Source organism: Seriola aureovittata, chromosome 23 (assembly GCF_021018895.1).
Source record: "Seriola aureovittata isolate HTS-2021-v1 ecotype China chromosome 23, ASM2101889v1, whole genome shotgun sequence".
Classification (NCBI taxonomy): domain Eukaryota; kingdom Metazoa; phylum Chordata; class Actinopteri; order Carangiformes; family Carangidae; genus Seriola; species Seriola aureovittata.
This window is the reverse complement of record NC_079386.1, coordinates 8,450,685-8,478,411: the sequence shown is the minus strand read 5'-3', so window position 1 is coordinate 8,478,411 and position 27,727 is coordinate 8,450,685. Positions and strand designations below refer to the sequence as shown.

Sequence of the window (27,727 nt, the reverse complement as noted above, 5' to 3'; positions counted from 1 at the left end):
ACGGGATGTTCCCAGGGCCCAAACTAAAATAAAGGGAGACTGTGCATTTGCTGTGTTTACGCCTAAACTTTGGACTACTTTACTTTTCACTGTTAAATTATCCACCTCAACCTAAAAAAAAAATATCTAAAGACCCATTTACATTGTTTTTTACTTATGTTTTTGCATCATTTTGTTTGTTTTTGATTTAATATAATTTTCTGGGGGATGGGTGGGGGGGGGTGGGGTGTTACTGTTTGATGCCCTTTATGTGTGAAGCTCTTTATGTGTGAAGCCCTTTGTAATATTTGTTCTGAAAAGGTAATATATAAATAAATCTACTTACTTACAATGTCATACTTGAACTGTCTGTGGCTGTTGGCACAACCACAAAGTAAGATACATGGCATTCACTCAATAAAAAGTGATACTAATCCATCTCCAGAGTAGTCAGCAGTCAAATCATACTTTGTGTCTGTTATATTCTCTCTCCCCAACAGCGATGTCAAGCTGCGAGTGGGACTCCAGTTCCAGCTGTCGGCTGCGGAGGAGACCGCGAATGGAAAGAGGTAGAGGAAGAAGAAGACACACTACTCTCATTATCCTTTCTTCTCGTGACAGCTTCACTTGCCCTGTGAGTCAGCTGTCAATCACAGCCTGGGCATCATCTCAGCAGGAGCCCAGAATATACAGTGCACTCATCAAATCTGCCAGCAGGCAGGGAGAAAACACCTACAGAGCCCAAAGCCAGAGTCAGTTGCAATTAAAGTGCTGCTCCGCAGTGGAGAAAGGAACCCGGGGCCACCTGAAGGTCATTGAAAAACCCAATTACCAGCTTGTCATACATTGTCAGCAAGAATAATTCTTGGAAACACAACAGCTCTGACTCACCTTTGCACTGGCTGCAGAGACCCAAAAGAGGAGACTGTGGGTGTTATCACAAGAATAAAAACTTTTAATTAGGTAAATGGAACTTTTGTTTTATTATTGTTGGGACAAACTAGAAAATGGAAAAAAAAAAAAGCCCCAAGGTAAGGGTATGCACAGGGCCACAGCTCAGACCATGCAGTTTCATTTACAGAACTCTCGAATGGAATAAGGAGTTGGATTAAAAGTTATAAAAATAGACCATTTACAAAAACATATCTACAAAAACAATTCAGTGGCAAAAATGTGGCTAGTTTTTTTTTCCAATAATTATTTTCAAAGGACTCTTTTTCCAAGAAAGAAATGTACAATCGAAAAACAACAACAAAAAAAGACATTTCACAGTTTAAAGACAAGAGCATATAACTATGCAGTCTTTGGGACGGAAACCGTCGCTACACAGTAGTTTCATGTTTCCACAAGCCGGTCTTTACACTGGCTGCACTCTCTGTGCTGATTAAAGGCACTGCTTGCCCGTTTTCTTTAAGTGTGCCACCATTTTGAGTGTCAAGGTTGAGCCCATATGACTTGGGCTGGCTTTCTAGTTCTGTGCTGCTGGGCTGCTTTACAGGACCAGAGTCTTTACCCGAGCTTGACGCCGCAGTAGCAGCAACCTGTTCGGCCTCTACAGTCACCACTGTCCCGTTCCCCAAGGTGCCGCTGCCCGCTTTTCCTGAGTAGCGGGAGCGGCGTGGCAGGCTCGCACTGTCACTGCTGTCCTGCTGCAGCTGGCTTTGATGGCGCTCCCTGTAGGCCATGTAGGCTGCCCGACGGCTATTGCGTGCCGCTACGTCATAATGGTGGTGCCGCCTGTGGGGGGCACCCTGCACGCTGCCTTCCACGCTGGTTGGCACGTCGTAGGCGTACTCTCGCAATACAGTCAGACGACTTGCTCTGTGTGCTCGTGCTCTGTTTTTGTGATGCCTGCTCGCGTGTCCGTTAGTGGCAGCTGTTGGATTGGTGATGTTGTTCATTGGGCGGAACTGCACCTCGACTGGTGCTACATGCATTTTAATTTCATTGTCTAGTGAATGCTCAGTGAGGCTGTTGTCTAAAACGGCTGCACCGTTGGCTGTCGCCGGTGCTGAGGCAGACTTGCACTGAGCTGCTTCTGCGTGAAGATTGGTCAGCTTGCTGCCATGGGTGGAGTTGCGCATGCTTGGGGCACTCTTATTTGTATAGGAAGAGTCTGCACTGCTGTGGCCACACTTTGTTGACTCCCCATCTGCCTTATTAGCAGATCCTGCTGTGGATGTTACTGCCACGTCTGGCTGAGGCAGAAGGACGTCCTCCTGTGCAGAGTAGGCTCGCCTCCCAGAGCAACAAGCCTGGGACCAATAGCGCCTCATGTCCTGTCTGTTGACACAGTGATGTGCCACCATGAATGCCCCCAGTGCCAGTGCAGCCACCCCGAACAAGCAGGTAAAAGCCAAGTCATAGGGGTGGTCCTGCGATACAGACATGGCGCCGAACACCCAGAGGGCTGCATACAACCCTAATGCCCCTGCTGCACCCATCAGCTGGGCAGAAAAGGTGTGCTCATTCTCCAGAGCCGACAGGGGCACGGCATGGGGAGCAGACATTATGGAGGACGATGCCTCGTGAGGCTGGAGCTGGAGAGTGAGGGGATGGCAGTGGCTGCGGGGACCATCTGGCCCAGCCTCCGCGTTGGCTGAAGCCAGATGCTGCTGCTCTTCGGTCGGCTCCTTGAGCTCATAACGGCGCTCAGGGTGGCGGCGCAACTGGAGGAGGATGCTGAGGAAGTACATGAAGTCCACAAAAATGATGAATCCTACTGGGCCATAAAAAGCTCCAATGCTGGGCTCCCATGCCATCCAGCAACTAGAAAGATATAGATAGACAAGACCGATCAAACATTTCACATACAGTAAGACAACAGATGTGCCCTTTAAGATTCTTTATCATTATCATCGTTTACTAATAGCTTGGAATTATATACCGTCTCAAAACAGTCAAAATGCCAACAATGCTCATTAAAGCAATACTTCTTCTACTCATCTTAATCTGTCACTATCGTTATTTTACTTCACAAACTTGAAATTACTCTGAAAAACTTTAGCGTCTAGTTTTTACAGTAACTGTCCCATTACATTTAATAACACAGGCTGGATTCGTCTTGCTTGCAAGAAATTAATTAAACTCCAAAGACTTGAGACAGATACGGGTCCAGATTTCTCAATTAGTCAGCCACATTGCACAATCTAAACAGCTGCCACTGTAGAGAGGGGGGTGGAGGAGCTTGCTCTAAACTGGCAGCAGTTGCTTGTTGCTTGGATGCACATACCATTAATAGGCCTCCATAATCAGAACTTCAGGGAATAAACTTTTCCTACCCTCATAAAAATATCCATTATTTACTAAAGCAACACAGTCTGGCCAGTCGATCACTAAGCCAATTCCTCCTGAGGACAGAATGTAAAAGATCTCATGGGCTCGGATGCCTCCTTACTAAATGCTATTGTCCTGTTAAAATGAGACAGCATTTCCATGAGCACAAAGTGAAGAACAGGAGCTTCAATTGCTTTCTAAACAGGGACGACTTACTATGGCGCATTGGTCCGGCTTCCGTAGTTTTTGATGTTAGCTGCTGCAGTGATCCCACAGACAATGATGGGTATCCCTCCACCGATTAAGTAAAACCTTTCGGAGAAAGCACAGACAGGTGATTCTGCTTTAGTCCCTCTGTTTTGCAGGATGACAAGTGGGCACAAACTGGACACAGAGGTCCAATGGTATTTCAGGCCCTAACACTGACACCATGTGGCTGTTTCACCAACACACATGGCCACTCATAACATTACAAATGCTGCTGCTCTGTCTTACTTACTAATAAATATAAATAAAGGTGCCACTATATTTAGAAAATTGATCTCACACTTCCTGATTATGGCAAAGGCATCTCTTTTTGAGAACAGTGAGACTCTACTGTGTAGTCTACTGTATACTGGCATTACAAATGGTGGGACATGATAAGAAGTACATACATTCAAGTCAGACTGCTTTGATTTAACTAACCTACAAAAGAAACAAACACATTTAAGATTTAAATTATAGTACAAGTTCAATTCTTGTGTTGAGTTTGTTCACTTAAATGAGGTGTGAAATAGATACAGTAGCAAGTGAACACTGAAAAAGCTGTAATTAACATTAGATCTAATTCCTTTGGCAGTGTGTCACATACAGACAGAGCTGGCTAACATGAGAGCACTACATGCAGTTTACTGATATATTACATGATGACTGAGCAGCAATGTTGAGAGTTTTTAGAAATGTTTACCTCACAACACCAGTTGCAGGTGCCAACTCAAAAAAACCCCCCGTCCTTAAATAATTTGTTTATTAAAGGACCGACTTCCCTGTTGTTCTGTAAGAGTGTTGATGTCATACCTCAGCATAGGCCGCGGTGGTGGTGGAGGCTCGTCCAGCTCCTCATAGCGCTTGGCCTTGCGTGTCACCTGTTTGTAGATGTTGCGTGCAGTCACGCCCACCCACAGAGCTGTAGCCAGAGTAGAATAGTGCAGCAAGATACCCACCTAGAAGAGATTGCACCATTATATGGGCGACATTTACTAAAGCAAATGAAATGCAATCAGTCTCCTTCGTAAGAATGATTAAATGCTCCTGTTGTGTTTTATGGTTTCACCAGTAAAAATAAAAATGTTGGAATGCAGTAGATAGGAGTTCTTTTAAATGGCATTATGATCCTTCAGCAATTTTCAGCTGAGTATGTCATCATCAGCCTGAGGTGAAAAATCACCTTATGAGATATTGCTTTATGCCAGAGGGGATTAAATACATAAACAAAAAGTTCTCTGCAAAAATTTTTCATCCAGGTATTTTGTGCAATGAAAAATGAATGTGTCTCAGTACACCACACACCATGAGGGGAGGTGTAGGATTGCCTCAAGCCATGGAAATGATCTACTGTATCTTTCTGTGTATCTTTTACTGTTTTTCCTCCAGTTTTATGAGTGGAGTGAACTTTGCCAAAGGCAACTTTTTCAACTTTTTTCCCTTGAAAACATCCGAAGCACTTGTTCATTTTTGACTGCTGACGATTAAGTTTGGAGGGGGGAAAGCAGACACAGCTGGAGTGCTGGAGGAGTGCGGGTGGTGTGTACTCACTGCTTGGCAGACGCTTGCATAGCGTATCTGATTGATGCCACCTACAAAGACCGCGCAGGTGAGGGAGATGTGGAAGCAGAGGTTGACCAACATGTGCCAAAACTTGCGGCTCACACGGACAGACCTGGAAGTAATGGACATACAATACATGGCAGAATTAGCATACTTCTACATTATCATAATTTTCATAATATCAATACATAATCCAAAAAACATCTTTATACTAATATCATCAGTTATTCTTTTATTACTATTTCAATTATATGTTTGTTTAGAATGTATGTTTCCATTCTAAACAACTAAATTATTTTTGCTATTTACATTAATAATTAGAAATAAGCAAGGAGTGAAGAGAGAGACTGTAAGCAGAAATTAAAAATCCTGCTGTATAAGTGAATATGAATAAACAGAAAAACATAAATGACATAACAACAGTAGGTTAAAGCTCTTACCTGTGATGGTAGATGTAGCTAACAATAATGGTGAGCAGAGAGAGGAGGAGTATAATAGTAGTGGCGTAGATGACTGGGTGCAGGGGCTGGATACCGGGAGAAAAATACTCAATACTGCTGAGGTCCTGCAAGACAGATGATGCGAGGTCCACAGGTTATTTAATATTATCATGTCACATCAATATATGTCAAAACCCATGAATGATAATGATTACAGACAACTACAAAGTGCCAGATGCAAAGTATCTAACACTTTTATAGTTTAATAGTTTTAGTATAGTTTAATGGCCACTGGGGGGCTGCGTGAATGAAGATGGCAGTGGATTAAAAAAAAAAAAAAAATCCTTTAAGTGATTTAAATAATAAAAAAAAGTATTATTATTATATTGTTATAATAAGTTAAATTCATACAATAGGCCATCGTAACTGCTGCTTTGCCACTCAAACATCCCAATGAAAACGATGATCACGAGGAGGAATGGTCCAATCAAAAGTCCTACCATGAGCAGGCCATAGTTGCCGAGCGCGTTGCAGGATATGGTGGTGAAGTTGTCATGATGGCCCAGGATGCGGCAGCCGTCGCTCTGCCATCCTCCCTGACCTCCCACCAAGCTGAGGTTCCAGCAGGCAGACACAGCGTCTGAGCCGCGGGCAAACCGCCGCAGGGTGATGTTGACGGGGGTCCGCAAGACATGCAGGGATATGCCGTCTGATCCACAACACAGATACATTGGTATCAGAATAGACAGCTGCTTTAAAGTTTTCATTTTCTTGTGTGATAATGTATCCTAGTTAAGCTGTATGGCTATTTGGTTCTTCTCATGCTGTCAAGTTTCGGTTGCTTTATGCGTCAGAATATTTTCAGATTTCTACTCTCTCATTAAAAAAAAATAAAAATCCCATATTAAACATTTATGACTATACCAAAACATTATGACTCACCTATCTTGGCCATGATGACGGGTGTAGCCACACTCCTTCTCTTCCCTCCATCAGCCAGTTGGGAGGAGTTGCCAGTGGAGGGGAAAAACTTGCCATTGCGAAAGCCCAGTAGGTGGAGCTTGTAGACTGTGTCCTCTGCCTGCCCAGGGACTGCAGCCTGGGTAAAGAGAGACTGAGGAAGCTGCAGGGAAGCCTCCACAAAGGTGCTCTACAGGGACAAGACATACCATGAAGTGAAACAAACATTTCATTTTATATGTTCAGTTTATTTTCAGAGTTGTTTTGATTATGTTAAGCATTTGAGGATTTTATTTTATGTGCTTACATGATGCAGTCAAACCCAAACCCCACACCAAACCTCCCACTAATGGCAGTGCTGACAAATTGTAATTATCTTTGGCAGGAGCTGACCTTGTGAAGGATGCTGGAGAAGGAGCTGGTGGTGTTGCATTTGAAGGTGAGCTGGCGGTCCTGGCTGGGTGTCCGCTCGGGGTTGGGCCTCTGGAACAACATGCAGGTCATGCCGTTCCAGTCATTGGCCCTGACAGTGTGGGCCTCCAGTGCAATATTGGGGGACGTCTGGAAGGACGACAAGAACAGTGAATGATGACATAAGTCCTCATAAAACAAAATGTTAAAGTGCAACATGACAGAATATTGTTGACAGGACTAACCAGGGAGAAAGCTTGTGCTGTTGCCAGGCGGTAGACGGCAATCTTCTGGAGGCAGGCGATGATGCGGGAGCAGGCCATGGCTTCCCGCTGAGCCATCCACAGCACCCTCTCGTCAGCCAGCATCAAGTTGCTGGCCATGCTCACCATCACCTCACCTAGCTGGGAGACAACAGAGTGGCACGAGTGAATACACACACACATATATATATGCAAAATACATAAAAAAAAAACAAAAACACAACAAACAAACAAACACTGATTTAGCAGCAGCTCAATCTGACACAAATAACTTGAGTGGAAACATAAGAAATGTGAACGTGTTCCGCCAGCATCTTGTTTTTATCAAGCAGCACTAAACACATGCTTGAGGGGGATGCTTGACATGGCTCTTGTTGTACTTAAATGACTATTGGAAACACATTTCAAGCTTGAAGTCGCCTGGCTAGCCTTTAATATGCTTTGTAATCCGAGGGCTTCTTGCCCACAGCACGTACAACATGCTAGGAACTCTTTTTTCTTTGTTTGAATGTGTTGGCCTACAGCTGTGCCGAAAGTCATGACAAGACATCCTTTCTCATTAAACCACATGTCAACAAACAGCTGTTGAGTATTAATCTGTTTGTCCTTGGACAGGGTAATACGCCAAATGAATGCGTCACAATCTGCTGTCGATGTGGGCTTGTTCTGTAACTTCCTTCTGATTTTTACCGCAGTACTTACATCTTTAAACTTCTCAACAAACTTGCCAAACTTCTCAATCATCTCCGCCACAAAGATGATGTCCATCTTGTCAGAGAAGTTGGCAGCATCAATTGTGTAGACCAGGAGACGTCGAGCCCTGGGAACCACATTGCTCTCATTCAGAGGCATCTACAGCAGGAAGATATAGAGAAAAGTTAGGCTTGAATATCAGTTATTCATTAAGGACAGCTTCTCTGTTCAAAGAAGAGAACAAGGTAAGGGTGTAAGCTGAAGTGAAGGACTGACTGAAAAGGCAAGGCAAAATAAAGTCCCAGGTCAGAAAATGACACGCTGACCAACCACATACAGACCTGGTTGATGACATAGAGAAATCTAGTGACATCTTTCTGGAACTGGCAGCGGGAGTAGTCATCCTCCGCCCACAGCCCCTCTCGGTCACAGTAGCGCCACGCCCGCTGTTCTTCAGCTGAACTCCCCGAGTAGGTGCCCGCGCTTGATGGCAGTCTGTTGCACGGGAGGTAGGCTCTGATCCCTGCCAGGGTGCGTGGCCACCTGGAAAGAGCCAAGTCAAATCAGTCCCTGCTGTTTCAATTCTTGATTAACCAGGTCAAGCAATTTTCTCCTAAGTTTGTGTCATGTAAGCTATAACGTTTTTAATATCACTAGCAACACAGTAATGTATTAAGCATAGCTAAGGCCATGAAGTCATTTATATGTTTAACCACAAGGGGGGGCCACAGTGCTTGACATGACAGCAAGGAAACATTTCCTGTACATGTAATGCTTTTAATATACTGGTTCATCCTTACATAGTCACTTTGTGAGAATGTATCTATACATAAGTGTATGTATTCAATTTGGAAAATTAAAAAGGTCAAATGAACAAATTAAAAACCCATATCATTTATAAATAAGCCTTTGTTCAATAATCTATTTTAAGCCAAAGAAAACCAGCTATCTGTACAAATTGTAACAATGTGAAATACTGCAACTGTGGGTAGCCCGGGTAAATTTCGTTAATTACATAAAGAACTGTAATGAGGACGTCAACATTAAATATAATGTAAAATTCTGTCTTTTACATCAGAGAGGGTTACCTCAATTCTTAGTGTTAATTGCGTAGCTCTGTGACTGGTTACATATGCTTACACTGACCTGAACTCTCCCTTGTTGTTGGAAATGCGTTCAGGTGCGCAGTACTTGGCAGAACTCTCCAACACCACAATGTGCACAGTCCTGGTGGTGTTGCCCCTGCTCGTCCAGATCCGGCACTCCCAGTTCCCAGTAAAACCAGGCTGGATGTTCGAGATGGTCAACGCACTGATGGGGAAAAAATGTTTAAAAAAATCAGTGGAACTTCAGATATTTTTTACACAACTTCCAGTCTTATGGTGAACAGAAAAAGTTGGAAATTAAAACGGAAAATAAAATGCTGATAATGTTATATGATGTAGTGTCAGTAACATAATAAGGGAGATTGTCTTCTGAAGATAAACTGAACTGCAAAGACACAACTCTTTCAATTTCCCCATGTAATGCCACTGATTACACTAAGACTAACATAAATATTGTCTTACCTGGCAATCAGGGAGCAGTTCTGCACCATGCGCTTCTCGATGAAAATACCCTGGGCAGCGTCGGGCTTGACCATGCGGCCGTTCTGGTACCACAGCACCTGCATGTCCTCGGCCACAAAGGAGGCCTGACACTGGAACGGCAGGCTGTCCCCCTGAAAGACGACCTGGCGCTGGGACGGAGTCAGCTGGAAGGAGGGCAGCTCAAGAGGAGCATCTGAGGACACCAGACATAATTCAGGCCAGTCAGTCATTTTTCACAGAAAAAATTATGATTTGGTTCATATTTGTCACAAATCATTTTCAGCACCATTTATTCTGGATACAATGCCATTTTGTTTCAGACGTGGCCCTTTTTGGACACACAGTGAAGCTAAAACAATGTCTTGAATCCTTAAGTGCTATTTGCCATTCATGTCAGGCCACTGGCTCTTGCTAGATCTATGCAGTGTATTTCATAATTCCTCACTGTGTTGAGTGCCAAACTGATAAGACATGAGCAAGTACAAACAAAGGCAGCAGTGGCCTGGGCAGCCCTTGTCTTATCAGTCATGTCATTGCACAAGCCCCTGGTCCCCAGACACCAGCCTAACTGATACCAAAACAGAGAAATTAAAGAGACAGTGCAACATTTTGACACTGCAATCTGTGTAACTACTCGCCATGACTTATTTCAACCTTTTAAAAGGAGACTGGACAGAAGACACATCAGATAGTGTCACTGAAATGATGAATGATTCTTTTTCAGGGTGATATCTTTGAGCTGTGGTGAGTCTATGTATGTATATGAGCTTATTTATGTTTCTGTGTAGTTCATGTGTGTGTGTGTGTGTGTGTGTGTCCCTACCACAGGTGAGGAGCTCTGGCCTGATGGGGGTTATGAGCTGACCCTGAAGAGACTGGGGGTAGGCGCACTTGGTGTTCTTAACTGCAATGTTCCTCTCTCTGATCCAACGCAGCAGCCACAGAAGGTTGCAGTCACACAGCAGGTAAGGTGTCTGAAACTCCCTGTGAATGTATAGAAACACGCACACACACACAGACACGGGGGGTTTAAGTGACAATTACCAAGTTAAGTGACAAACAGCTATCTGCCTGAGGGAAAAGCCTAATTATTCTCTCATATTTTATGACTTAAACACAGTTTTAATTGCATTATGGGTGCATGCTAAATATGCAGATGTCACAATCACACTGAGGCCTGCATGTGATTTTAGTACACAGCAATAAAGTGGCTCCTTATCATACTTACAGTGACTTCAGAGACACCAAACTGTCAAAGGTCCCCTGAGCCAATGAAGAGAACATGTTCCCTGAAAGGTTTCTGAAAAAAAATAAATTATGACAAACAATTACTATCAATTATCAACCTGTTACAAAGAAATGATTCATTAAAATACTAATGACTTACAGTCTGATCAGACTGGTGAGGCCCTTGAAGATGTCTATGTTCAGACAGCCAATGCTGTTGTTGGACAAGTCTCTGAAACACAGAAAAAAAGGTTTCTGATTTATTTCTTCCATATTTAAGAAATAACACAACATAACAGCTCTAATGTCTAAAATACCAACAATTAGTGAGCCACATTAAGGCAGGAAATGTTGAGATGTTAAGATAAGCCATGGAAAAACTGATCATATTAAAAGAAAAATGGGTAAATGGAAAAATGTTTAAGTTGAGTTAATAGCTTTTGCTGTTGCTAAGGTTCTTTTTTTTTTTTTTTTTTAAAGCCAAGTTTAACAGAAGCAGGTTGAGGCAAGGAGCCCAAATATTCAGCTGACGGGTTTACAATTTCCAAGGTGATTTTAGATCATGTCTGTGTGGGCCTCGAGGGGAACCTACACATCAAAGGCAGAATAACACTCGGGGAGGTGATTAATCACCTATGATTAACGTCAAACACGTCAAAAGTGTGTGTTTCTCCTCTGGATGTGACCTGACATGATGTCTCTGGCAAACATCAGATAGAAGTGTCTGAGACTCCTGACGCCTTGCAAAAGGACCTCACATGGAAAGGACGATATTTCCTCTGTGAATTATGCCCAGTGTGCAAACATGCAATGAAATGTCTACAAAGAGGGAACATTCACTGGAAGCTCTATGTTAACTTTAGTCCAGCATCCTCTGATACGAGGCCCACAAGCAGAAAAGTTTTGGCCCCACGATAAATTTGTTCTTTTATTTAAAATTGTAAAATGTTTCATAGTCCCCACTTTTGACCTATAAATACCATTCAAATGTAATAATCCACAAGCAGCTCAGTTAAACCAAATGAGATGCAGACACTGCTCTATTTTAATGACCAAAAACCAAAAGGGTGTTTCAATAGCTGGTTTCATGTTGAACCCAGTAATAAGTTTGTTTAAAAAAAAAAGTAAAATATCTCAAATCTCTCAATTCTTTTATCTCCTTCCACCCTTTATTTGCAGAGAAATGTACAAAACATTAAGGCAGTTATTTCGTTAAATAACTTTTTATCAGAGTGATTTTAGTTTTTTAAAGCAGAATAAAACTTTTGTTTTTTACACTTCAGGGCAGCCGATCAATCTGGAAGCACAACATTGACATGCTATAACCTTATAAAGTTGTTGTGGAAAATGAGCAGTTGTCCACTTACACACCCAGCAGACATGGAGCAATATTGGCATTCAGTTGGAGTTGTGTTTCTGACAGGCCGGTGAGAATATCTGATATGCTGAGTTCAATATTCTCTCTCCTTTCATCTTTGTTTTGGTCTCCACCAACTCCTGAAGGAAATATCTGCCTCTCTAGCTGCTAAATGTTCTACCGGATCATCGTTAACTTTGTCTGTCTGCTGTTTTGTGCTGGACAGGTCATGAACGGTGGGTTTATCAGAGCTTTTTCCCTCTAAACAGCTGCCTGCTGCAGCTGGAAACAAGATTGATTAGAGCAATGAGGGTGAACCAAAACAGCAAAGATGAGAGAAATAAAACCAAAGACCCTAAAACAATCCATAGAGTTATGGGGACAGATGATAATCGTCTATGGGGTTGACACTACAATTTATTCCTTTCATGTTACCTGTAGTCATTTGATCTGATCTAAAAAAAAAAAAAAAAAATTTATAATTGTAAAACACAATTTTTATCCAGCAAACTAAAATGAATATGGTAACAGAACATATTTTAAATTCCCAGATTGATAACATTTAAAGCAACCAGTCATAGTGACTCCACAGTTCAAAGGCAGAGCACCTTGACAGCTACTGTAACAGTGAATGATCCAATCACTGAAAATTGCCACAAAAAGAAACAAGAGCCTGGGAGAAGAGACAGATCTTTACCTCAAACCACCAGCTAAACTGTATCCCGGGGTGCTCGAGGAATGCGATACTGACACAAAGTGATACCTGGAAAATCACTGTCAGGCATATGCTAACATCCGAGCATTTATGTAATTATTGGAGTTGGTCCTTAAGGTACCAGCTGGGGAATTTACTGTGTGAGGTTATTAGTTCCACTTGGAAGAGGAGAAAAAGCCGCCTTTTGCAGGCTTGCCAATTTTTGCGAGCATTGTGTGTCAAGGGAAGGATAACACAGGAAAAGTGAGGGGATTGAGGGAGGGGGCTCCCCTTGCGAAAGGCACACTTTCATCTCACTTTATCGCCTTGATTCAAATGCTAGAGTTACAGCTACATCCAGGGACTTAAGATACTGCTATTACTTTCACTCACTTTTACTATGTTACTATGTATACTATGTTCATCTTTCAAAATTTACAACATTTTTGTTATATGGCTTTGGACTCAAGTCTCTATTTTCTATCTGTTTTTCTAGTCAACTAATATACGTCAAGACTTATCTCAAACACGACTTTGAGCTGCAGGCATGTAGCAAATTAACAGCACAGAGGCCGGCTTCACTGCAGTGCTTCAGTTGTCGTGGATGATACTAGGAGCAAAAATAACCCAATGTGATTAGGCCCGAGCAGGGACGGTTCAGCTGTTGGTGGAATGCAGAGTAAAGAGGGCGGGGTTATTGAATGTATTAGTACATCTCGAACTGTGTGGAAACGGTGTGTATATGAACTGTGTAAAGTGAGGTAAGGGAAACACTTGTCTTTCCACTGAAGGTGTAACCAATAGTGGAGTGTCCCAATAAAGAAACCCAGAAAACTGGGACCAAGTGACTACTTCTAGATCAGATGTTCATCCTGTTATAAAAGTGCAAATGGAGGGATCTTTTTATGCTAGTCGTCTTATCTAAAGACCTGGTTTAAATTGATATTGACATTTCAGCACACAAATATATAAACATCATTTTCAAAATGCTCTTGTCAATTGAAATATTTGAAAACAATATACGGCACTTGTCATTACAAGTACGTCTCAGCCTGTGAAAACAGTTGCAAAATGTCTTCTATGTCTCTGGACAGAGCTTTCTCATGTCTACAAATATAACTGATGAGGTCATTGTGATGTCATCAGGGTTACTGCAGTTTGAACCAGACACTTAAAATTTCAGAGAGCATTGCACAAGATGTAGACCCGCATTAAAAATAGGGGATGGTTTGGCAGAAGTGGGAATTTAGGAAGCAATAAAGATGCTATCCAAGCTGCATTTTGGGAAATGTAGGATTTACTGTCTCTGGTGCTTGTCCAGTACTAACGAATAAAACTTAGGACATGGCCTCTTTGTTATCCAGTGTAGACAGAGCTTTTTGGAAGCCATGATGTGATGATGTGTCCATAATATTTACATGCGATGTAAATATTTTGGATCAAGTGGCATTTGCATCCAAATAGAGGAAATTTAAGAAATTCCTTGAGATTTAAGTATTTTTGTTTGTTTTGTGTGTAGATGATCAACAGCTGGTCAAGACTGGGAGAGAAATCTGAATTGCAAAGTTACTTCTAACCTCTCGGATGCAACTAGCCCTAAGATATGTTGATGCAAAAGCTGTTTAATTCAACAAGACTGATGTCTGATGTGTAGAACCCATATTGGCCAAACTTCTGGAGCCACTTCTTTAAATGCCCCCGTCACTGCTCTGTGACAAAACAAGTAAGATGAACAGGTTCAAATGGCATGTCTTGAAATGAGAAGGACACTAATACTGAAGAGGGAGGTAAATGAGTCTGACCAGAGTAGAGTCAAAGATAAGGACAAGGTTGAGAAGCATGTGCAAAATATATGCCAGATAAATGTGAGATAAAAAAACAAACTGGTGAGTCTCTTTTTATGTAATCCACTCCCATTTTCCGAAAAACTGAAAAAAAAATTGGGTGGATGTGTTGCTGCAGATGCCAGCGCTTGATGAAGGGCTTCTGTGTTTACATTCCCAGGGTCCAGCACTACCTCATAGTCTCCTTTGCTCGTCTTCTCCATTCTGTGCTCCCTCCCTTTCACAGTCGAGTGAGTGACAACTACCCTTTGAAATTAACTGAGATGGGCGGTGGGGCCAATTAAACTTTGTTACCCTGAGGCAAAACCAAACTGTGCTCTGGAACAAGCATTATTACCACGAGAAGTTACAGATCACTGTGTAGTGATACGGAAAGCCTTTGTGAATAGCTTGTGTGTGGGGTGAAATTTTAATATGCAGAGGACATATAGGCAGGCATGGATCCATCTGCGTGTGGCATGAATATGCATCGAGGAGCGGGGGGTGGGGAATGAGGCCGGGTCTGAGCCAAAGAGCTGACTGCCTTCCTGTCTCGCTCTTGCTGCTCCACAGCAGCAGCCAAGCTCAAGTTTGTGTTGGCAGCGACTGGGCACTGTCGGATGATTCCAATTCATGCTGTGTTCTTGCTCTCTCTCTCTCTCATGTGCGCACGCACATACACAAAGGGAAACACTCCACTGTACACTTAAGCACACAGTCTCTGACCTCCCACACTCACACACCACATATCCCAGATGGACTCTAGCTTTATGTATTTTCTGCAAATCAAAATTATCCTCAGATGATATTCATGGATACCCCCCCCCCCCACACACACACACACACACAAGTTTACATATCCCCCTCTTCACACAGTTTTTTTCAGAGCGTGTGAAAGTATATAAGGCCTCATGGTGTCTGCAGTGGTTTCTGGCGGAAGGCCAGACAAAACAAGGCAGTAGAAATAGACTGCTGCTTGACCATGCTCCCTTATGGACACTGGATACAATCTAGATCTACAAAGTTGCGCACAGCGCATTGCATAGATAAAAAACAAGAGCTGCTTTAAACTATATGCTAAAAAATATATGCAATCAAAACAGCACATTAAATCACAGCCCAGACGCTACACTCACTGTTGAACTATGGAATTCTTAAAAGCTGTTGAACGACCACACAACAGTTCTACCACTTTAAAATACCAACAAAAAATGGCTTTAACAACTTTTCAAAATGACAATCACGAGTCTAACAGAAGACACACTGAACAAATGGCATTTCTTCAGTCACAGTTTTCATAAAAAAAAATATTCTCACATGGCAAATTAAATTAAAGAGAGTCCTCCAAACTAAAAACACTGGAATTTAGATCTTTTGGTTGCAATAATAATAAAAAAAATCACCTTAGTGAAATCCCAGAGGAGCTAAATTTGAGAGTGTAGAGTATGCACACACACGCAGGAACCACATTAAAGAGACAGTGAAGTTGCACAAGTTCCAACACTACTCACAGTTTTTTTAGTGTTGGCAATCCAAGGAAAGCGCCTGGTTCAATGCGACTGATCATGTTACTCCGCAGGTCCCTGTGGAGAAAAAAAATATTGTAGATCATATAAACAATTCAAACAGCAATAAAATAATGAAACTGCAACAATTTTGCTCATCAATTAATCATTTAAGTAATTCTTTTCAGCAAAAGTGGCTTTTCTTGCACTTCACATCATTGCCCCTGGGCATATGATCAGCATTTTTTCAGTATTTGCTGACAAAAAGCAATAACAGAATGTGATTCCGGTTTATTATGTATTTGAATAGATTGAGATTATGGCCTCAACCAGTTTTCTCTGCTGAGCTTATAACTAACAATTAGACGGAAATGCTTGTAAAATATAAGCAAATTGGGCTGTCATCTTCTGAAATCCCAATTTCAGTATGCAAACATCAACATGGCAAACAAGTGAAAATGGCAAGGAGGGACTTGCCTTGCCATCTGTAACATAATGATACAAATGCAAAGACACCCATAATATTATGGTTACTACACAGGGTGTATCTTGCACATCATTTTTTTGTCCAATGAAAACATCCAGACCTCCATCCACCCATCATTACTACACAGCTGCTGTCACTGACAACCTGACCCTTAAAAGAGCTCTCTAGTGTGCGTGTGTGCACGCACATGCACACTCCTCCCTTCAGGTTCAAAGGCTTGCGGTCACAGAATTCCTACAGTGCTCACCTGCGCTGCCACTGCCTAGTCACTCATTACAGTGGAGGCTCAGGCAGCTTTCCAGTCGCCACCTGAACCCACACAAAAGGCCTCTGGGTAACTCTGACCGTTTGATGTCAAGGAGCTGTCATCTGAAGGAGGGTAGGTGGCCACAGATAAGTCATAGACAAAAAAATCTATTGCTTGTTAAAGCTTTTGATGTTAGCTAGAAGAGCTAGTGCAGGAGTGGTGAGAGAAAAATGAGAAGGCAGGACTTATCCTGCCTTGACCCTCACAACCAGTGAGAGCCGGTTTTAGAGTGTGTATTGGGTACACAAACATGTTGAGTCTACTAATTTGCTTGTTTCTGCTAAAACTAATTTATTTCAGTGTATACTTTGCTTGGAGATGCAGTTGTTACAGTTGAAGTAAAGCAGGACACAAACACAATAAGCTGCCCTCTCCTGTGTCCAAGTTCAGCATGAGTGAACTGATGAGTCAAGAGAAAAGCTCTCCACCACCGTTTGACTCCCTGGTCAGATGTGCAAGCCACAGAACTAGCTGTAAAGGTGTAATGTGTAAGATCTGGACAGAATTTTTGTTTAAAATGTTCAAAAAATTAACTAACACCATCAAATAGTATGTGAAGGAGCCACAGTGATGGTGTCATGACCAAGATCTCCACCTATTGTATTTAAGAGACATCTACTAAAATGAGCATGCTAACCAACTAGCTGCATCGTGTTGTAATACCACTTTATGAAACTATGTGTGAGTCAGTGTAGCGTCTAGTCTGCCCTCAGTCCCACGAAGAAGATTCCTCCAGAGCCTAAAGTTACACCACAGTTCCCGACTAAAAAAACAAAAGCCGACTAGCATCATAGAAATGCAGAGATGGCTGAAGTGCCTAGAAAGTGATCTCCTTCCCAAAGAACCGCTCAGACAAGAAACCACGTTCAACGGCAAAGAGAAGAAGAAAACACGAGTAAATCCTGTCAGTTTTTCCACCGCTGGAGACAGCTCCGAGTAAAGAAATGCGGTTTGATGTAGCGATCATTAGTGCAAATGACAAACCGTAACAACAATCATTTCAAGTGGCAAAAATGTATGCTTGATGATGTTGACAGACGTTTTAGTGATGTAGTAGAATTTTGCTTGTTCCTGCGACTGTTGTCCAACTAAATGTGTCTGTAAATTTTCTTTTACAAGTAAGACAAACAGACTGTTTGATCCAGAACCAGCAGGTTCAGGATCCACTTTCCTTTTTTATTTTAGCATATTCATATCTATCCTTACTATTTATTATACACACACACAACAGACCTTACATGTTTGAATTCAAAGAACTTGTATGATCTAAACTAATTGTCCTGTCACGTTTGTGTCAGGACCAGAATTCCAGTCCAGTCCTCCCCAGTGATGGACCAGCACCTGCCTTTTCTTCTGCATCTGGCCTCATCAACCATCAACAACCACATTACAGTAACACCTTAACCAAATCTTTATGGTATACTGCACCAAACACCAAGCCAAATATCTTGTAAGTAAAATCCTACCTGGCAATAAACCATATTTTCTGATTCTGCCTTTGTGATGATGTCATCGTCCCTTCCTCATGTTGCTATAGCCTGACAACCATGTGTCATGCAGTATCCCCTTGCCTTCATATTTTTAAAGGTAAATAAAAACATACCGTTTGTATTACATGTACTCATAATTTGTTTCAGTGCTATCAACAATTTTAATCAACAATAAATGCAAATCTAAATAATAAAGTATAAGGAACATGGGGAAAACAACAACAACATGATTAACTGGACAAGGGCGAAGAGGTGAAATGCTAACCCCTATGGATGTGGAGCAAGTAGCACGATCTTACACATTACACCTTTAAAAAACAGTGAACAATGCTGCTATTTGTTCTGATGACACATTATCGGTCTCATTTGTGTTCACCAAACATGAGAATTACATTTATAATGAATTAAAAATGTTAAAGCAAAAGAATTAATATATAATGAATAATGAATAAAAGAAAATAAACTTTTGTTTTTAAGTTTCAGTTTTAACAAGGATGTTAACAGAATCTTTCATTTTAAAAGAATCTGCTGGTGGTCTTCATAGATCAGATATCAGTTGCATTGTTAAACATGAAAAAGTGTCCAGAACTTCCACTCCACTACTACTGACAACAAAACCACTTGTGAATAAAATATGGGGAGTCAGAGAGAAGCAGTCCATGCTTAACCATCCCTAACTGCTCTTCAGAATCCAAAGACCACTGACAACACATGACCTGGCACCTTTTAAATCTATTTGCAGAGAAAAATGCCAGGTTTTCTCAGCATGCTCAAATTGAAATAGCTGGCTGAATATTTCCAAGTCTGTTCCAGAGCTGTTCTTGAACTGGCGCCACACCGAAGGGCGGTTTTGCAGCTGCTGCCATTTTTAGGGGCACACATACTGCCTTCCAAAGGTGTTGTTCACGTTAAAATTAAAAAACATGTGACATGGAATAACATTTTATTCGAGTCCTCCTCCCAAGTTTGGCATCATTTTCTGATGGAAGGTTTATATATATATATATATATATATATATATATATATATGGAAGTTCCTGGCATGAGAGACTTGACATTCCCACAAAGGAGAAACTGAGAAAGGAGAAACTGAGAAACTGGTAATGTTAAACAAGCCTCCAGATGACCAGAACGATGGATGGCTTTGTGTTAATAGAAATTATGCCCCTGAAAACCCATAAAAATGATATTCTGAACTCCAAGTGCGATTATGTAACTTTTGGATGCAACAGGAGGCAATTACAGGAAAATAACACTTTAAAATTCCCTTAATTTACTGAGATCCTTTAAAGTAATTATTTGGCATTTGTCAGGACAAAGACAGAACTAACTCACCAACTACCACATTTATATACATTATATTATAATATATAGGAAAGCTTGCCAAATTTAGCCAATGTTAGTTGCCACAAGTTTGAGGTCATACAAGACCAAGTAGGGCTATAGCAGCAAAATTACTGAGTGTATTGAAATGAGTGAGGGTGCATTTTATTGCTTATGATTTCAACTTCTCATTTGTAAAAAGAAGATTGTGTGTTTTTTTTTTTTTGTTTTTTTTAAAGTTACATAATCTCCCTTTAATCCCACTGGTTAAGCAAATTAGAGCCTTGTCAACAGTGTCCTCCTTTCAAACATGGACTAAGAGCTCTATAGTGATGTCCATTTCATACTAGCTTTATATTTATGTGTAACTTGCTTACACACCTTACTTCCACAAGTATTGTGCCATTCGTGAATAGACAACAATCACTTCTTCAGAAAACACCACACACTAGAGCCGTTATCCTTGCTGCGTTTGCCACAATAAGCATTCCTCCACAGCAGCGGATTTAGCAAGGAATTAGCATGTTGACGGTCGCCTAGCTTGGCTCCTATTTCTATGAGGAGAGTGATAATGGGGATTCTGTGTGGCTTATTTCCAAGCAGGGACACCTTTTGCCCCAACAAAACACAGCGGTCTCCACAGTTACTTTGCAATTTCACGCAGAGTGCCAGATAGGCGTAATCGATTCTCTACCCTTTTCTGGCACTCACAGCCAGCTGCTGTCTCAGTCTTCACGACTGCATATAGGCAGCCCAAATAAGGGGGGGGCTTCTTTGTGGACAAAGAAAAAGAAAGCAAAGCTGTGAAGGTGGAGGGAAGGAGGGGTTGAAGATGGAGAGCCCCCGTGCATTCAAACAGACTCATGCAGCATGTTTTTTTTTCCCTCTTCCAGAGTTTGAGGAGAAAAGAAGGGGAGTGTGACAGAAGGTGGGAGGGAGGGAAGAGGAACATTTCAGAGAGGGAGAGGCTTTAGCATGCAGTGTGTGTTTTTGTGTGTGTGTGTGTGTGTGTGTGTGTGTGTGTGTGTGTGTGTGTGTGTGTGTGTGTGTGTGTGTGTGTGAATTTTACTGTTGACACCTCTGGCCTTGGCTTGGCCTCATTACAATGACAAAAGCAAGCAAGCCATCTAGCAACCTCGCTTCACTGGTTAAGGGTGGATGGGAGTGAGGTGGGGTCTGTGTGAGGCACAATGGGAGCTGCTTTTGGAGGTAAACTTGCCTCTGGATTGATGCAACGACAGGCAGAACAGAGTTTACAGCCAAATCAACTGGCCATTCAGAGACAAGGCACATAAGTGCCTTTAAGGCTTTCTTGGTGGAGAAAGATCAAAGCTTTTTTAATGCATTCAGCACACAGCCTCTTTTTTATCCTGTAGGCCCGAGCTCTAAAAACTAACATCCGAGCCCACAGGGAATTTTCCTGCAAGTCTATAAACAATCTAGCCCTATCTAGTCCTGTCAATGTGGGAGTCATGCAGGAGAATTTTTTACAACAAATTATGAAAACAGAGTAAAAAGAGGGGGAAATACTGCAGGCACTTTATCACAGTAGTGTACAAAATCAAAGTTTGAAAGAAGTTAGCAGGGACCAAGGGGACTGACAGCAGTAGAGTCACATGCTGTATTTATCATGTTTATCAGTCTAGCAATGCTGCATGTCAAAATTGACTAAAAATGCCAGAGAGAAAAGTAAGGAGAAGCTTGTTAAAATATATGTTATTCTAGCAAAAAGTATTGTGTGTGATGAATAAATTAAATGGGGATCTGCGATCAATGATCAATATTTAAGCCTAATTTCTGCTGAACTAATACCACAAGGCTAAATGTAGCCATTATGGCCTCATATACGGTCTCAATTTCTGGTCTTTTTAACCAGACCGAGAAGAATGACAGGGAAACATGCCCTTAGAATTCCATATCAATGCAGTCATGTGTTATTGTAGCCTTGGGTAAAAGCACGGCCATTAATGGTCTGGTTATTTTATCTGCATGAAGCCATTCCAGAGTGATAAATCACCCATGGCCCATATGTGCAGGCCCACAGCCATTTTCTTGAACTCTCTGCAGGAAGGAAACACGGGTGATGACAATCTCATCTCCAAAGGCAGAGTCAAAAGCATGATCAACATCTCTCCATTGATTAAGGAACCCCAGAGAACATACCCACACGCACCAATAAATGTCTTCACTCTGTACAACTTATTTCCCCATCATCTAAATTCTCTGCCACAGTTTCTTCTGACAGATTGCAGAGACTTTCCAGACTTTGTTAAATACTAGCATTAGTAAACTCTTGAGAAGCAACCAGGTTGTCTATGTGTCACTCCCTGTGAAAAAAGTGGGCTCCATCCCCAGAATACCCAAGCAACTGTATGTTCAGAGTATGTCACCAGGCAGACACCAACCAACCCTGGGGGTTATACCTATAATTAGCCTTTTCTAGTACCATCTACAGTCTTCCACTATGGACTGATATACTTGACTGAGGGTAAGTGCTGTGTGGATGCCTTCTCATTTTCTATGACCTGGATGTTCCACTGGCATGAGGCCAAAGTATGTTTTACAAACCTCCTGCTCCACAAGCCAAAGCTTCACTTGTGGAGTGATGGATGGATCATGCTAATGCACTGAGGGATATAACGTGAAATATGGTGAACGTATTTGACTGTAGCATAAAGCCCATTGGTGATTTTTCATGGATTCATACAACCTAAATAGCTGCTTTCCAAGATGGCAAAGATGACTTCTTAAAGATCAGATTTTTTTTTTTTTTTTTTTTTAGGGTGTGAATTTTAATCCAAACATCAAGTTCAGAGAGAAAGTTTATGCATGACTGTAAACATTGATACATTTATGCTCAAGGAAATAATAATACTTACAATTTTTCCAGCGTAGACAATCCAAAGAAGGATCCATTTCTGAGTTCTTGAATCTTATTGTTGTTTAAAATTCTGTGGAAAGAAAAATATGTATAAACGTGAAGCAAAAGAAAAAAAATCGGCCACTGAATTTTAAAGTCAACTAGAAAATTCCTGGGAAATTTTGAGTGCCACGGGGGCTACTGCCGGGATGAGTACATGATTTATTTCCAGTGTTCAAAAGTCACCCTGATCATATTCTGGTTTTGAGAAATCTCTTGATATAAAAGACTCTGATATAAAACAATGTCACATCCCTCCATCATGTATTATGTGGGAAATATCTCATATTCTGTGTTGTTTTTTTTAATAAAACAAGAGGCAATATGTCTTCCAAAGGGGCATTTAAAGGGTTAAAATCCTGAAAACTAATAAACATTTGATAGGTTTGAGCAGAACTGAAGTGGTTTAAGAGATGTATGCAAAAAAAAGCAGAAAAAAATATTGATATATGATGATTTTATAGCATTTTCTTTGCATGTCCTTTTTTGGACGCGAGGAACCCCAGAGGGTACAAAATGTGTTACCAGTGTATAATAGACCTGTAACAGTAACTGACATTAGATTTTAAAAATATGTCAAAAAAGACACTTTCTTGCAGAAATCCATACCTTCAGCTGTAACACAGCCAAAATGATCAGCAAATCAAAAAAGAAAAGTGAAGAAAATGTCCAAAAAAGGACAGAGGGACCCCTGAAGGTTAATAAATCCCATGAACCGCTATTTAAATTACCACTATTATGTTTTTTTCGGTGCTAAATTTAACATTACTGGGGAGGAGAACAACGCGAGAGAGGGCTGGTAGCTTCTCCTCTCCTCTGTCTCAGCGTAGACCGTCACAACTTCATTCACTCTTTTAACAAAACAAAAAAAAAAAGCAACGAAGGAAGCAGTAAATGGACTTATATTTAAGACCTAACTAAATGTAATTTAAGACTTAACGTGCGGCTAATGTTAAGCTAGCAGAGCTTGGAGAGTTGGTTATCTGGTTGCTAGGCGCACGCACGCACGCACACAGGTCAGGAGCTGCCGTTGCCATGGCAATGTGAAAATCTGCCCAGAATTTGGCTTCTACATGGCTTCAAACAACTGCAAATTATGAGAAAACCGTTACTTCTTTTCATAAACCGAAAAGACCGTGCCAGACACTGAAGCCAGAAGTTTCTACAGTCTCTATTTTATTCAGATATTCCTTAAAACGAGTGAGTAAGCTCAGTGCGGAGACAGAGTGAGATTCTTTTGAAAAAAAAAGACGATTACATTAGGTGTCAATGAGAGTGAGACAGGTATTGCTGCCGGACTCGGCACCCCCGTTTAAATTTTGTGCAGACCCTGCCTGTCAAAGTTACATTTTATGAATCCCAACAACTATGTCTACATTTTCAGAAAGAATTATTTGTCTCCTTTTTACGGTTTGGCCGCGAACTCGAGTTAAAAATAAAAATAAAGGTTATTTTTTACTGCTTCACGCACTCTACCCAACTGACGCTTTCACTCTAACTTTGAAGAAAAAGTGATTTGCACTCCTCCTTTGAGTGCTCACAGTTTGAAAAGTTTGTTTACAAACACACAGTTTGTGTAAAAACAGTTCCTGTCTTTTTGAGAGAGCAGAAGTTTTCCTCCGTTTTATAGTTTGAATCACATTTCTACGTGCAGGTATGAGAGAGCTGGGTGACTCAGAAAAAAGGTGCAATTTTGTTGAAAAAAGGTGGGTTTCTAAAGAAAATTCCAATGCATTCCTAATGCATTATTTATTCCCAGTTTTTTGGGAATAACTTTGGGAAAAATTGGAATTTTAACACCAAAAGTCATAGCACCCCTTTCGGGATCAAGACGCACGTTTTGATGTATATATTACCGGGGTTTTCTCAAAGCTGTGGGACGAGTTACGTGCCGAAATTTGGCGGAAGAATAATAAACCCGAAACAGAATATTCCTCTCAGCTATTCTAGCTGTAGAGGAGTGCCTCGGAGCCAAATCTGTGAAATCATATTATAAGTAGTTGTGACATATTCATGTGTGCTGTGCAAATGCTAAACATTTCTTGTGAATACTTTTAAGTTAAATATTAAACATTTTAGGTAGCTGAGGTATTTGTCAACTTGTCACACCAAGTCAAATTTAATATAGGCTTACATCTAATATCTGAAGCAAACAACAATTTTCAGATAGAAGAAACAACCGCAGCACTCAAAGCATCTGCAAGGAATGTGTGTTAATTAAATTGTGAAGGTGGATTGAAAAGGATCTAGTGTCTTTTTCAGTTACAAGTGAAATGGTGCCACACTGCTACTTGTTGACAGATAACAATGTTAAGTCTCTTTGTCCTCCAGCCACACTTTAGCCTCCAGTCACAGAATCTTACCCCGCTGCCAGGAAAAGATCAGAAGAAAAACAACTTGAACCTCAGCCAAGTGTTTTCTTTCATGTTAAAATGGCTATCATCTGAGCACTCTTGAGACAGGTAGCCAAAATGAGATAAAGTGTTATGAAGGCTCTCTTCAAGGACATCAACAGCTAAAACACATCATATTCTGATCTGTAGCAGCAGTGACTCACCAGTGATGCATTTTTTTTCATAACCATCATATTATTTTAACAATAAGAAATCCATGTTTTCGATCAAACACAAGTTCACCTTTAATCTAGCCATGAACGGTCAGAAAATTATTTACTGTTTATTCACTGCAACTAATCAGGGTTACATAACTAAAAAGGAGCCTTCAAGTATTTTATTGAAGGGACACACAAACAAAAAACCCAAAGTGTTACAGACAGATGAATTATGCATAATAGTTACAGCTAACACCTGATTCAATGCAATGCACAATGTAAAAAAAAATCCCCTAATACTAAGAAGATATTGTGAGGTACTCCTTACAAACACCTTTCAATACAAACAAGTACACATATATAAGAAAATCCTTCATCATTTTAAACTTTATCACTGCAGAAATGAAAGAGCTGAGAAGACCTTCAAGACCATGTGTGAATTCTTGATTGCTTCCTCTCTGGGTTATAAACCAGATTTTATGATCCAGTTTATTCCTGGTGCATAGCACAAGCTGATTCACTACATATAAAACTGCAAAGTAAAGCTCCACTTTCTGCACCCATGTCCCTGAGAGTCCAAGATTTCTCTCCCAAACTACTCCCAAAGGATCTGGGAAATCAATAGTGCTGTTAACTCCCAGCAGGAAACCCATGCAAGGACTTGTGGTTAGCATGTTTTCTGGCCAGCAGGGAGGGGATGTGGTGGGTGACATACATGCTAGTGGCACCCACAACCCAGGGCCAGATTGGAGTCATTATGGGGTGTTGAGGGGTTGTTTTATTACAGGGTTGGACAGAGGAGACTCATTGGAGATTTGCTGCTTGGCTCGCTGCCGCTCTGAGCGAGAGCACACAAACAGTTCCTGCGTCCACCGCTTGCGTTTTGCAGCCTTGCTGGATGCTGAAATGGCAGATGTTAAAACGCAATAATGTACAAGACTGCAAATTCTATCACTGCCTGTGTACACATGCTCTGATGATATAGGCAGAAACGCTGGGCACTCCAAGATTGTGGTCACAAAAGTCTCATTTATATTGAAGAATATCTGGCATACCAAATGGATGCATTTACCATGAGGGCTCTGTGACTTCAGGAATGTGGTTCTCAATCAACAGAATATAGGGGATGGACAAAAACACCTTACAATGCAGCAACACTGCAGTAAAAAACAATTTGAGGAAGCTCATAATATTTGGGAGCTGATGCAGAAGAAATTAAGGAAGCATCTTCATTTTATCACAAACAGAAAATGCATCTACAGAGGCAACGCTTACATTTGGACGGACTGCACTGACAGCAACGTTTTCATAAAGCACCGTAAGCCAATTTAGAGAGGTACAAAGAGGGCAGGCTAACTGTTACATTATGTAATGTCGTGACAGGAAAGTATGGCAAATCATAACAACATCTGCCTAATAGGAAAAATCTAATGGCAAAGACCTGGAGTGGTCACAAGTACACGCTCATCATTATTGACATTAACTTATTTGAGGTTCAATACAGCGTGAACAGGCCTTGCATCATCATGGAAAGTTGTGTAAGTAGGTTTGCAGAGTGGATTATGAATCATTCCGTTGTGGCTGCTTAAATTCACATTTCTAGCCTTGTGACTCTACAGGTCGTTAAAATAATCTGAGAAAGAGAGTTCTCCTGAGAGTCATGAGCCCTTATCTTGCCCCCTTTCCATCCCTTCCTTCTTTGCATGCTCTGCCCTACTTCACTCGCATTGTCCCTCCCTCTTGCTCCTGACAGGAGTGTGACTTCGGCATGTTGGAAACTGCTTTGGCTGCAAAACCCGAGTCTTCTCCACACTCTTGCACTGGTGACAAAGCAATACCACAGCGTACTACACAAGCAATACATTTAAAGCAAAGCCTCAAATCTACATGGAGATCATGGACATTTAACCACCAACATCTCCACTGCCCTCAGGATGTCTGTAGCTAGACCGTCTGCTTCCTCAATGTCTGTCTCTGGATGTCAGCCTGAGGTCTCCAGACTAGAGAGCCGTCTGTGGAATTTCTTCGGGCAAGGCCTCAAACGATGCAGGAGGGGAGTCTCCCTTATCTTGATGCATAGATAAGACCTGCTTGTGCTCAGGCCAAGAACAAGCTGCAGGGGGATACGACCGAATCTCACATCCTGTCTCCTGATACAGATGCTATAAATCTCTATGACATTTATGGAAGAGCTGTCTCTGAAACCGGAATTTCTACTCTGAGTAATATAAAATTCGCTGGCCTAGATTTCCTTTTGCCTTCAAACTGAGTAAACATGACACTGCTGAAGGTAGTCCAGAGTTCTTTTTCACTTAAGAAAATACACCTTTGAAAGCATACGCCTCTGGCTGTGGGCACATTATCCAGAGAGGGACCAAAAAACGGCCAGCCACTACACACTCCCCTCATAGGCACAGAGCATTTTAAGAACAAAGCTAACTGGTGATCTCTCAACACTTTCTTTACGCTCAGGAGGCTTTCACACAAAGAAGTCCCAAGAGCAGAGAGCTGTAACTCTTCAACAGGTTTTCAAATAAGTTTCAGGCTGCAGTGGAGCTCATAAAATCCCTTCTAGAGTGACTTCCTCCGACTACAATGAATGGAAAAGTGGGCCTCAGCTCAG

The 27,727-nt window shown here is 41.4% G+C and overlaps 1 protein-coding gene across 1 annotated transcript in view; it reads right to left on the bottom strand.

Annotated features, from left to right (window-relative positions):
• Positions 1-943: 943 nt before the first annotated feature.
• The window catches only part of adgra3 (adhesion G protein-coupled receptor A3), a 32,600-nt gene continuing 5,816 nt past the window's right edge, over positions 944-27,727 (bottom strand). The window contains exons 2-19 of the mRNA XM_056369293.1: positions 22,513-22,584; positions 16,033-16,104; positions 10,808-10,879; positions 10,649-10,720; positions 10,244-10,404; positions 9,400-9,613; positions 8,978-9,142; positions 8,173-8,374; positions 7,841-7,990; positions 7,121-7,279; positions 6,858-7,025; positions 6,447-6,654; positions 6,005-6,213; positions 5,505-5,629; positions 5,053-5,176; positions 4,315-4,460; positions 3,472-3,567; positions 944-2,748 (exon numbers count right to left, since the gene is read on the bottom strand). Coding sequence (XP_056225268.1) covers positions 1,302-2,748; positions 3,472-3,567; positions 4,315-4,460; positions 5,053-5,176; positions 5,505-5,629; positions 6,005-6,213; positions 6,447-6,654; positions 6,858-7,025; positions 7,121-7,279; positions 7,841-7,990; positions 8,173-8,374; positions 8,978-9,142; positions 9,400-9,613; positions 10,244-10,404; positions 10,649-10,720; positions 10,808-10,879; positions 16,033-16,104; positions 22,513-22,584 — 3,862 coding nt within the window. The 3' untranslated portion in view covers positions 944-1,301. The remainder of the gene's footprint in view (positions 2,749-3,471; positions 3,568-4,314; positions 4,461-5,052; positions 5,177-5,504; positions 5,630-6,004; positions 6,214-6,446; positions 6,655-6,857; positions 7,026-7,120; positions 7,280-7,840; positions 7,991-8,172; positions 8,375-8,977; positions 9,143-9,399; positions 9,614-10,243; positions 10,405-10,648; positions 10,721-10,807; positions 10,880-16,032; positions 16,105-22,512; positions 22,585-27,727) is intronic.